General features: G+C 38.7%; 3 protein-coding genes across 3 annotated transcripts in view; 2 read left to right on the forward strand and 1 right to left on the reverse strand.

Moving 5' to 3' along the window:
- Nucleotides 1-1,983: 1,983 nt before the first annotated feature.
- Nucleotides 1,984-4,131, forward strand: LOC110375586 (integrator complex subunit 15). Its single transcript, XM_021333746.3, has 6 exons — nucleotides 1,984-2,147; nucleotides 2,309-2,607; nucleotides 2,706-2,960; nucleotides 3,067-3,208; nucleotides 3,311-3,597; nucleotides 3,681-4,131. Exons 1-6 carry the CDS (start codon nucleotides 2,069-2,071, stop codon nucleotides 3,831-3,833), a joined length of 1,215 nt encoding a protein of 404 aa, XP_021189421.1. The 5' UTR covers nucleotides 1,984-2,068; the 3' UTR covers nucleotides 3,834-4,131.
- LOC110375588 (ribosomal RNA-processing protein 7 homolog A) lies at nucleotides 4,125-5,143 on the reverse strand. Its single transcript, XM_021333748.3, has 2 exons — nucleotides 4,982-5,143; nucleotides 4,125-4,901 (listed from the first exon to the last, which is right to left on the reverse strand). The coding sequence occupies exons 1-2, from the start codon at nucleotides 5,013-5,015 to the stop codon at nucleotides 4,144-4,146; spliced, it is 792 nt and encodes a 263-aa protein (XP_021189423.3). The 5' UTR covers nucleotides 5,016-5,143; the 3' UTR covers nucleotides 4,125-4,143.
- A 265-nt stretch (nucleotides 5,144-5,408) lies between these two features.
- The window catches only part of Nonc (no-on-and-no-off transient C), a 103,547-nt gene continuing 96,566 nt past the window's right edge, over nucleotides 5,409-12,389 (forward strand). Inside the window, exon 1 of the mRNA XM_064036803.1 lies at nucleotides 5,409-12,313. Coding sequence (XP_063892873.1) covers nucleotides 5,549-12,313 — 6,765 coding nt within the window. The 5' untranslated portion in view covers nucleotides 5,409-5,548. The remainder of the gene's footprint in view (nucleotides 12,314-12,389) is intronic.

Here is a 12,389-nt window from a genome sequence, read left to right on the forward strand (position 1 = left end):
TTATTGCTAGTGTCTATCTATCAATTACACTATATGCTGTCCGCATGGGTGCCGCATATTATGCACAAATATGTTGACATTATTGAAAAGAAACAAGTATTAAACAAAACAAAGTAATACAAAAGTAAATTATTTCAGACATGGTAATGGTTTTGTATGCCTAAGTGAGAGTAGTAGAAATCATAATTGACATGTACCTTGAAAACTAGACGTTATGGATACCACATATTATGTTTGGAACATTTGATCTATGATTCATTACCTATTCATTCAGTCAAGAGGGTACCAAAATTGTGTAATGCAGTGCTATTTAAGTATTACAACAAATTAAAATAGCAAAGGATTTTTGGTAAATGTGACATTCAAGTTACTCAATTTCAGCCTAATTTGTAGGAATAAATGATCTTTGAAATAACTTCACTCAAAAATGGCTGGACCGATTTGGTTGAAATTTGGTATGTAGATAGGTGATACCCTGGATTAAGACATAGGCCACTTTTTATCAATACACCATGCGGACGAAGCCGCAAGTGGAAGCTAGTACATACGTAATGTAAATGTATGTATGTATGTATAAAAATGAATTGCTTGTTTATATGTATATGATAAAATATACCTTTTGATGTAGACGGTCCTGAAATCTGAAGAGGTCTTAGTGCTCTTTTTTCAATGCTGAATTTCGAGCAAGATAATCCTGTAAACAACGATAAAATAATATGAATTATAAATATAGTAAATTTTGAAATGTAATATAGAAACTCTTGTATGACATACTGCGTACATACAGAAATTGTGGCTCCAAAGAAATCTCTATTCAGATGTTTTAGACTTACTGCAGCTTTTCATTTTGTGATTTGGAAAGTTTACTTTAAACTCAAATAACATGACTGTTTATTTCTTTCTAACATCAACTCTAGAAATTTGAGACTTAGGTACTCTTTAAGGTAAACAGGTACCTTAATTTGGGTATTTTACTAAAACTAACCTGGCATGTTTTTTGTAGGTACAGCTCCTTTGGCAAGTCGGTTATTCCGGCACCAATATTTTGGTTCGAAATGATCATTACAGACGCGGCGGTATTTGAAAATATGGTTATTTTCAAGTTGCAAAATGTCACCACCAATATGAAAGACCCATGTATTAAATAGCTGCCTATCCTTATCTGGATTAGGGAATTTATGTAAATACCCGTAGTGTCTGAAAAAGGGTAACAAGTTAGAATTCAGTGGAGTCGTGACAAAATGACGACTATTTGTTTTAAGGATGTTGATAAATGCTTACCTAAGCCATTTGTACATCCGGGAACACAACACTTTCTATTAGACATGATAAATATTAATTATCACAAAACGGGTCAACGAGTCCTATCTCAAGCACAAAATTCACAAGATTTCGATCACCTCAAGCACAAAATCGACACGGCCGAAGGAGCAGAGGCTCAACTTAACGGACTTAGGTGGATAAAGCACTAATAGGGATAAAATCTGGAAAAACAAACAAGACACCGAAAAGCACTTCAGCGCAAACCGGCAGCCAAATTTGTTTGATTGACAATTTTTGCATAATGTTGCATGTAGAAAATGGATTTAATGTTGCCAGTAGAAAATAAATTCTTGAATTTTATTTTATTTCTGGCTAATTGATAATAAACATTAAATTTTAGTAATTGCTTCAATATGCAACTCAAAATTTTTATTATTTATTTTTTTATTTTAGCTGAAAAAAAAGATAGGGTAAGAGTAGAACCAATAAAAGATGTGATAGCGCCCTCTTACACACCTAAGCATAACTACTACGCAATCGCGCATCATCGTCATTACAAATAACGCCATCTATATTTCAGTTTCTTTAATATCTTACATTATAATACTACCAAATTAAAATGACACTTCCATGTAAGGACCTCAATGTATTTACTGTCTCACTTCATTTTGCAGACCTATAATGATACGTTTTCTCGTTTGCCACTATTAAGATTGTCACCCCTGCATTATTTTGTCATTGTCAAAGTTTGCTTCGAGGTTTTAATTACTTTTTATAATATAATAATAAAAAGCAATACTTAAAGATGTCTGTATCAGATTTAAAACATGCTTTAAGGAAATTCGAGTTTCCTACCTGTGCTAGGGAAGCTCTTATCAGAATTGGTAAGTGGAGAAATAACCAACAAAGACGTATTTATTTATACTGCATTTTGTACACATCTCGTATCTTAAAACTAACTACCTGCTTTCTACTAATTTTGGTTTTAGTTATTATTGACCTTTTTGTATACTTATTACTTCATGACATTTGATATTTCTTTCAGAACAATTGCTGGTGGGCCGGGCGGCTCCATCAAGCAAGCAGCTAGATATAGCGATGGATATCATATCAGAGTTCGTGTTCTGCGAGTCAGACCGGCGCGGTGGCCGCCGAGGCGCGGGCCTCACACCTCTACAAGATCTACAGCTGATTGACATAATATGTGACTATCTGTCCGCCTGTACAAATGAGACAACTAAGAATACAGTGTTTCTGTCCCTGTTTGGAGGCATGGAGAGTCAAAGAAGGTTGAAAATACTGAGTATCCTTGCCAGCATGGCAGTCTCTGCATCAAGTACTCCAGTGAGTTTTGAATTTCTAGAGATTCCTTATATCCACGCCACATAAAATCTTACTATATGACTTCTGCATGATATACTTATAATCATTTTACTTTTCAGGTTTTACTGGCTGTTGGAGTTTGGCTTCAGCAAATGGGGTGTTCATCATCACAATCCCTTCAGCTGGTTGAGAATGTCATCAGAGACCATTTCTATTTAAACACTTCAAACCAACTAGCCCTAAGGTCCCTGGCAAACACAGCTCCACAGTTTGTGTCGAACTTCATCACTGCAGTGACTGAATTGTATATGCATGATGCTCAGGGCTCCACAAAACTGCCCCCTAAGAACCTTTTGGAAGTGATAACAGCTTGGGTAAGTCCTATGCTGAGACCACTATGTTGAAAAAAAGACACAATATAGAATACATCAATAAGTATTTCTAGACTGAAATAACCAAAAGTAATTTTATTATTTTCAGGTTTACTCAAACCCCACTCTGTGCATGTCAGCACAATTGAACCCTGCAGCATTGCCCAGTGGCTCCATACCTATGGCTGCTGTGACACCCCTGGCTGGCCTCATACACTGGTGTGCCCTTGCTCCACTTTATATTGATGATGGTAAGAATTTACATCAACGTTCTGCATAGAACAATAATTCTGTTCACTTATAAAACAAAAGATGTATCAAATGAAGCTCTAATTTAAAATTGTACTTTCTAGACGCTGAAATGGTAGAAGTACCAGTACCAGTGAAGAAAATTAAACTGGAAGGTGAAAATGACAGAGCAATTATAAAGACTGTGACAAACAAACCTCTCACTGAGTGTGAGTTATACATAAAGCTGCATCTTGGTGTGCTGCATAGCTTGCGAGCTGGGAGACGTACGCACGGCCCTCCCACTGCAGTGAATGCACAACACTTGGCTGCACTGGCGCCCATAGTGCAGGGGTATGCTCATGGTGTGCTCAAAAGAGGTGGCAAGTTACAGACTGACACTAAATTACAGGTTGGTATTACTATAATAATGAGAAGGATATTAATTTATTGCTCAATAGTATTCTCTTTATCTTAATATTTTGTTATTTACAGGATTCCTTAGACAGGATTGGGCAAGCAGTACAAGTGGCTCTTGCAAATGGCTGTGTCTATGGCAACATGAGCAACCTCCTTGCAGCGTTGGACACCTTACCAGAGAACCGACTGCTACGCATCATCATAAAGACTCACCAACAAACTATCTGACATGTGCTCACACTCAGTTTGAACATTGAGAAGTTCTTCAAAACTTAAAGACACTTGTGTAGTGCTTGCATTACAGACCTTTTGTGGAAATTAAATGGAAGCATATTAGTACCGAAGTTGTTGTTGATACTGGTTATCAAGAAGTTATTTACTGTATAATGAAAATAGTACAATTATGTTATGCATGTATAATTTTGTGGTGGCCAATTACAGTGTATCAATTTTAAAGTATTTGTAACTAAAACTTTATCTGATAAGTTAGATATGTATACTGTAAATAAAATACTGTGATAATTAATTATGATTTATTTCAAAATGGTTTAAATCTACGACTCTGTTTGATCTGCGCTATTTTCTTCTTATCTTCTTCAAACTTCTGCCTGAGTGATACAATATGTTTCATTTTAGATTCTCTTATTTGGAAGGTGTAGAAGTTCTTCAACTCTTTCCGCTTCTTATTCTTCTCTTCCTTCTGCATTATCTTGTTTTCTACTTTCTCAGTTCTTGCAAAGCTCTGCACTTTGCCTCTCTTGGTGACTGTGACCCAGCCCTCATCATCTTCTTGTTCTAACTCCTTCTCTTTCTTTTCTGCTTTCTGGGCATTTTCGTCAAACTGTTTCATGAATATTTCAATGTTTTCTTTCAGTGTTTTAGGCAATACTATGCGACTGTTATACTCATCTATCCACTTTTTCATTCCAACTTTAACTTGATGATCTTCAGAGTTCAGGGGCTGTAGTTTGGTTAACTTTAAAGCTTTGTCTAATTCTGCCACCTTTTTGAAAACTATGTATGCTGCTCTAAATGTGGTGGTATTTGGTTCAGGTATGAACCTGTTAATAACTTTGACATCGGCAGTTGAGGGTTTGAGGCACAGTTGCACTGACTGCACAGAGCCAGCTTCTCTGAATGCGTTCACCAAACCTTTCTCGTCAGCGTATGGAGGCACGTTCACTACTAGCAGTGTACGACCCTGAGGTTTGTCTTTTGTGTGTTCTCTTACTATGTGTTCCTTCATATAAATTGTGTGCGGTGCCTCTGAATCTGCGGTTAACTTAAGAGGTAAACCTGTAAAGAGAAACTTTGTATTAAACCTAAAGTAAAATAAGTAGGTGAACAAAATATTAGTAATCTCAAAAACAGCTTACATTTAAAATCTTGAACACGTTTCGTGGCCTTCATTTTAAAGGTTTTAAGAATTTGTGTAATTCAATAGGATATCTTAATATTTCACTAGTTATCAGAAAAATAACAACGTTCAATTCAACATGTTTATTCAATTCGATGAGGTTATGTTTTGTACGAATTGACAATTGCATTCGTCGTTCAAAATCCGAACAATTTAAATTTGAATTTGGGTACAAATGATCTCAGTCTATTTATTGTTTCATGTTCCCGAATTTATTACACATACAATAAATGGATGTTAATTTGTGAAAACCTTAAAGCCTTAGTCTAAATCTTTATCCATATTAACCTTTAATACGAACCAAACATTGCTTCGTTTTGAAATTACTAGACTCTACATATACTCTATGCCCGCATATTGACAGAAGTTGACAGACTCAACAACAACAGTGACAGTCGTGACAGATTTACTATTTTGTCTATGATATACAGTGACTGTTGGCGGAGAGTGTCTGTTTTGCCCGTATTTTGTCGTAATTTTACGGCCATGTGTGGTTACAATTACGTGTTTGACAAAATTTCTAGTGATGATATCCACCACTGCAAATAGTAAAGTAAAAAACCCGAAGGGAACGGAGGGTATCGACGCTCCAGAAAGGGACGAAATTGGACAAGAAAACACGGACGATAAGGTCAGAGGTTATGTTGGTGCGTATGATGCATCCTCATCTTTTGGGGGGCCGTCCAGAGATGGCAGGTATCGGTCCCGCGGTCGTGTCACCGAGTTCAGGCCGTCGCGAGGCGGTGGGCGCGGGGGCAGAGGCCGCGGCGGATTCCCGCCCCGCGGTGATCGTGAACCCCTCGATAATTCCTATAAATATCACGAATCGCTAAACCAGTCCTCCAACGACACCTGGTCGCAAGGAAACAACAGCAACAAGTTCTATGAACGATCAGAGTTGGTCGTCAATCTCCCGGAAGATCCGCGAATCTCCAAGTTGCTGCGTCGACTGTGTGCCGAGGTGGACATGGAAAAATCGCTTGTCATATGTAGCAAACTTCAGGACGCCATCATGTTGCCGGAGAACTCGCGGTACATACGCCGTTCTTACGACATATTAGTGGAATCACTCCTGGATGTGCTCTATGATGCCCCTGGGCCTGAGACAAAGGAAGGTGCATCAATAGTTCTTGGGAGAATCGGCTACGTCATGGGCCCTGACTTTCGAAAACATCTGGATTGGATTGCAGCTACCTTTGCTGTGCACAACTCAACTATTAAACATTATCTGATTCTATCATTTACAGAGACTTTTCAACTGGATTACCAAACACCTCATTTGACTGATTTTGCTGAATTGACTCTGGACAGGCTTCAGACTGTCATTGAAGGCACAGACTCAGCTGATGTCTTCATGTCTGCTATAAATGCCATGATTGTCATGTCAAATTCATATCCGGAACACTTTGCAAACCATTTTGTGGACACTGTGGATATACTGGTTGGTTGGCATGTTGATAATGCTCAGCCTAAGAGGATCAAAGACTTTGCGCTACAATCATTGTTCAAACTGAGTCGCCACTGGCAAGCTGATGTTGGATTTTCAGTGAATCTACTGAACCAATTTGTAGAAGACATGGTGGCATATTCTACAGACATGGATCCAAATCGTACAGAAAAACAAAATGATGTGACTACACCTGAAGATTGTATGCAGAAGATCACATCATTTCTCAATGTCTTCAACACTGTTGTCAAAAGTTTGGGAACACTTTTGAGTCCTACTGTCACACAAATTGTGTCATGGTCATTTCTAACTGAAGCATTTACTAAAATTCTACAAGTTTTAACTAAAACCCTGAAGGATGACGCAGATGCTGATCTGATATTGGCAGGTAATGAATGCATTGCTTTACTATTAAAATATTTACAATCTAAATCCTCATCTTGCTCCCCTGCTTTATTTGCATTGATTTCAAAAGAGATGACTCACTTCTTGCGCGGAGAAGAAAGCGTGAGCCTGAGTGTTATTGAGTTAGTATCTACAGTGATCAAGGAAATCTCTTCAAACCTACCTGTAGAGTTCATATCTCAAACGATTGGGCCTGAATCACTATTGCGTCCGCTGCGCTACTCAGATAGCTCTCTGATTTTAAACAGTGTGATGTCAGTGTACAGTAACTTGCTAAACTTGAAGAATATTCCACTTTTACAAGAAACATATAAATATGTCTTGACAGATATTCAGAATTCCTATTCGGTTATATTGCCAGATGTACAAATAATAATACCAGAATATCATGAAAACGTGCACATTGATGATGCAGATAAAAATGTGATATTCTATTTACAATGTTTGTCAGATCTAGCAAATGCTAGTAACTCTATAATTGGAATGTGGGCATTACAACCAAGCATACTAGAACTGTTGGCTATAAAGATGTGTCCCCATGAAATAAATCTAATTAAAGAAAAACCAGCTCTTCAATATTCTGTCCTATATTTACTTTATTCGCATTGCAAAAAGAATAATCACTTCATTGCTTCAAGCGACTTGGTTACAAATACACAGCAAAGAGCTAATGACATATTTGGCCTATCAAACCTTAGTCTCGGAGACGTGTCGAGTTCCAGCCCCACATCTGGCCACTTAGCCGTTATCCTCAATACATTAAGTATGGTCTTAGATGAAGAAACTCCAAAAGGAACTTTAATTTTGGTTCTCAATTGGATATCTGATATATTTTGTCAGCTGGATAAGTATTTACCCATTGTGAGCATGTCCAAGGGCTTCGTGGTATTAACTACCAATATGCTAACACTGGCATATCAATTCGATGAAGATGTAGTTTTGCTTGTTATGAAGAATTCCCAACATTTACTTAAAAATAAAACTCTCACATGGAATGTTTTGGTTTTGAAAACAATAGCAGTACTTTGTATTTTACATATTGATAACCAAAATAAAACATTGTCAAATGTTTGCAAAGATGTACTATTTGAATTGCCATGGGACATTGTTCAACTGGAATTAGACAAACAAGTGGTAAAAGTGTTTACTGCCAGAAAGATGAGCCTGAATGTGCTTAATAGTGATACTAAGGCTAATTCTTTTAAAGAATACCTAATGCGAGGATCCTTTTGTAATCTCTCTAATCAACATTTCAAAATTATAATGAACTGTCTTCTCCAGCATACAATTGAGGACAAGAAAGCATTAGTGGATGCGTTTTTGACATCGTGGCCATTGCAAACGTCCGATATTGACGAAAATAATTTATTGTTCTTCCGACAATGTGCTACCAGCTTTTCGTCTATCTGTGTTGGCTGGGCGCTTTCAGAACTGGCTCAAACTTGTGTGTCTTTGAAATTAAGGACTATTCTGGGCAAACCACAAGAAACATTCATGCGAATAGAGGGAGCCTTGAAGGGAATAGCTAGAGAAATATCATCTCACGACACGAAATACATTGGTAGTGATCAACAGACGCTAGTCGAAGTTACTACTTCAGAACAGACGAGGACGCGTTGGATAACAGAGTTCATGATGTTCTTAGAAAAATACATTTATAACGCGGCAGAAGGTACCGCCACAGTATTACCAGCTGTTGCAAAACCTGTTCGAACCTTCTTCCATACGAACTGGCCTACGTGTCGAGAGTGGCTCACGAGAGTGCGTCCTGCTGCGCTCGTCGTTAGTCTGTACGCTGGACATTTTGGCGCTGCTATTTACCATGCTTCTCTCATATTGCAAAATGCTGCTGCTAATCCCAACTCGAATACTGACATAGAATTCTTTGCTATTAGTATTGCACGAGCCCTTATACAAATTGAAGAGCCAGAGGTTTTGCACGGATTGTATGTCTGGATAAAACAAAACTTTGATATGAAATTTCTTTGGCTAAAAGGAGCCGCCGAACAGGCAAACTCTAGACATGAACTAGCTATAGAGTTCTATAAAAAACTAAATAACTTAAAACCTAATGATGAGGCAAAAGATAGCGAATCATCAACAGCGCAAGTCGACACAAGGAGTAAAAGATTTATTGACGACCAGATAATGGAAAGTTACAAACACATACAAAGCTGGGATGATATGCAAGAATGGAAAGACAATGAACAGTCTCATGCGAATAGTTCACAGTGGTGCTCCTTTTCATCATTGAAGTTTTTCGAAGATTCTTCAGAAATTCCACCAGAATTCACTAGCTGGGATATTCTTGATATTGAAGCCAATAGCTTACCGAAGAACACCTGCTCCTACCAAGGTTTATTAAATAAAATAGAATCGACGTTAGTGTGCACTGCAGTGCAGATGTATAACAGTGAATATAATGACAAATATGAGGATACATTAAAACAATGTGACCTCTTACTCAAATCACAAGCAGAAGAATTTTCCAGGACCAATGCCGTACACTTTTTAAAAGAAGTTGCTGTATTACAACTGGCTAATCATGGGCTATGCAACATTGTCAAGAATGGGAAGGCGATTTCTAATCCATTTAAACCATCAACTGTGAAAGAGTATAAGTACGGAACTGAATTCAAGAATTTGAGCCGAATATTATGGTGGAATCAATATTTCACAAAACTAAACCTGACAGAAGAAAATATTTTCTTCGCAGAATGCCTTCGTTTGGATGTTATAAAAAGTGCAAGGAAGAACTCAAACTTGATGATGGCAAAGAGAGAACTACTGAAACATTTCAAGCAAAATTCAGCTTTCCAAATGTGTTTAGGAAACATTAATAACCTAGAAGATTTAAGTGAAGCACTGCTAATGTCAACTAATACCTATGATCTCGAGATTTGGACTCTTAATAACGCCACTGCTTTAGCTGAACTTTGTAAGTTGACATACGCGAAAGAAGAAACTAAAGTACGAGCAGTTAATCTTTGTGCAAGTATTTCATTTGGGTTTTCTCAAAGATTAGCTATGGGCGAGCAAAGTTATGAACTGAGGGAAAAGAGTACTAGATTACTTCTCACACTTTCAAAATGGGTCCAAAGTGAAACGGAAAATATATTGGATGTGGATTCACCCCTATTGAAGTTGGTTTCAGCTCTACCAGAAATCGGTTTAGTAGACAACAACATATCAGAGAATGTTATTCCTGTGTCAGACTCCGCCGTCGGAAAACTTCTGCAATTTGGCGTCAACCAATGCCCAGGGCTGGCTAAAGCATGGGCTAGTTTTGCAGCTTGGTGCTTTAGGTGGGGTCGGAAAATGGTAGAATTCAGTTCTAAAACCCGAGAGCAATTGACAGAAAATGATAAGTTACAAATTGAGAGCGTTATGATTGGATGCTCACCGCAAGACTTTGAGGCGGTCTGTGAAATACTGTCAAAGACAAAAGCTACTTGTGACGATGAAGATATTGATTGGAATGAAATAAATACATCTGAAATGATAGAGAGCCAACTGCGCACTGTACCATCTTTAAGCAACGCTTTTCCTGAGCACCTTGCTTTGTTGGTGGATATTTGGCGTCAAGCACAAAAACGTGTATTTTCTTACTTTGAACTTTCGGCAGATGCTTACTTTAAATTCCTACAGCTTATATGTGCATCAGACTACATAAATCACAGCGGAGAAAACGCTGTTGTTAATGCTACGTTGAGACTTTTACGTTTAATCGTAAAACATGCAATGGAATTGCAAACTGTATTGGAATCTGGATTAGCAAACACACCTACCCAACCTTGGAAAGTAATTATTCCGCAGTTATTTTCGCGTCTCAACCACCCTGAAACGTATGTGAGAAAATGTGTATCTGATCTATTGTGCAGACTGGCAGAGGACACGCCACATCTGATCACGTTTCCAGCAGTCGTTGGAGCTGTCGAAAATGAACAGAATGATTTGATGGAGCTAAATGTTGCACGGACGTTTATGTCTAATGACGCTGAAAGCGGTGAAGATAATCTCGAAATAGATGATGCCGCTAGCGACAAAGTTATCAATAATGAGCTTAATTCTTGTTTCCTTGATATGGTTGAAACTCTAGCAAAACAAGCCCCGAAAACGATTCTGCAAGTTAAACTGTTAGTCAAAGAATTGCAAAGAATTAATTTGCTTTGGGATGAGTTGTGCCTCGGTACATTGGTCCAACATCACTCAGAGTTTACGAAGCGACTGACACAATTAGAAATCGAAGTTGCTAAGGTCAAAAATAATTCGCATTTATCCGCAGAAGATAAAGAAAAGCTGATCAAAGAAAAACATCGTATTATCTTCGAGCCAATCGTGTATGTCTTAGAGCAACTCTATCATGTAACTTCAGCTAAACCAGAGACGCCACATGAACTATCATTCCAAAATAAATTCCAGTCTCTTATCACGGATGTTATAGACAAGTTGAAGAACCCCACGAACCCAGATAAGCCACAAGAGTCGTGGGCGCCCTTGAAACAACTACAAATAAAACTTCAACAAAAAGTGAACAAAAGATCTCCATACATTTTGAGGATGTCAGATATCAGCCCTGTATTGGCAGAGCTTAAAAATACAGTGATTACTATGCCAGGAGTACATACGAATCAGAGAGCCGTTAGAGTTACTATAAAATCGGTTGAAAACAATGTAGCTATTCTCCCAACAAAGACAAGACCAAAGAAATTAGTGTTCTACGGGTCAGACGGGAAGGCTTATACGTACTTGTTCAAGGGATTAGAAGATCTTCATTTGGACGAGAGAATTATGCAGCTGCTATCTATTACCAATACAATGATGGCCAGAGACTCGGAAAACAATGATAATCAGACTTATCGAGCGCGCCATTACTCGGTGATACCCTTAGGTCCGCGTTCGGGACTAATCAGCTGGGTGGATAACGTGACACCACTGTTTGCATTGTACAAACGCTGGCAAAATCGTGAAGCTGCCATTCTATCTGCTAGAACCAATAAGACCGTTAACGTGTTGCGACCTTCCGAATTATTTTACAACAAGTTGAATCCTCTTTTGAAAGAAGCGGGTATTTCAACGGAAAACAGAAAAGAATGGCCAGTGTCAATCCTGAAGCAAGTTCTGCAGGAGTTGTCAGCGGAGACTCCGCGCGACCTGCTGTGGCGTGAGCTGTGGTGCAGCAGTGTGAGTCCGGAGCAGTGGTGGCAGATGACGCGCCGGTACAGCTACTCGGTGGCCGTGATGAGCACGATAGGGTACATAATCGGTCTGGGCGACAGGCACTTGGACAATGTGTTGGTGGACCTCACGTCGGGCGAGGTGGTGCATATAGACTATAACGTGTGCTTCGAGAAAGGCAAGACGCTGCGCGTGCCGGAGAAGGTGCCGTTCCGGATGACACCCAACTTGGTGACGGCGCTGGGCGTCACAGGAGTCGAGGTGAGTTTCCTAGTTTATTATCTAGTTTGACAACATTTTGTCGTGTTCTTTTTTGTCATTAAGAATTTGCCAGCCT

The sequence above is a fragment of the Helicoverpa armigera genome, chromosome 11 (genome assembly GCF_030705265.1).
Source record: "Helicoverpa armigera isolate CAAS_96S chromosome 11, ASM3070526v1, whole genome shotgun sequence".
Classification (NCBI taxonomy): Eukaryota; Metazoa; Arthropoda; class Insecta; order Lepidoptera; family Noctuidae; genus Helicoverpa; species Helicoverpa armigera.

What these genes read in the sequence shown, in the direction of transcription:
- LOC110375586 (XM_021333746.3), top strand. Translation starts at nt 2,069, where the DNA reads ATGTCTGTATCAGATTTAAAACATGCTTTAAGGAAATTCGAGTTTCCT. An exon ending in TGGAAGTGATAACAGCTTGG is followed by an intron (nt 2,961 to 3,066) that starts GTAAGTCCTATG and finishes TATTATTTTCAG; the next exon opens with GTTTACTCAAACCCCACTCT. An exon ending in TCCACTTTATATTGATGATG is followed by an intron (nt 3,209 to 3,310) that starts GTAAGAATTTAC and finishes TGTACTTTCTAG; the next exon opens with ACGCTGAAATGGTAGAAGTA.
- LOC110375588 (XM_021333748.3), bottom strand. Translation starts at nt 5,015, where the DNA reads ATGAAGGCCACGAAACGTGTTCAAGATTTTAAAT. An exon ending in ACGTGTTCAAGATTTTAAAT is followed by an intron (nt 4,902 to 4,981) that starts GTAAGCTGTTTT and finishes TTCTCTTTACAG; the next exon opens with GTTTACCTCTTAAGTTAACC.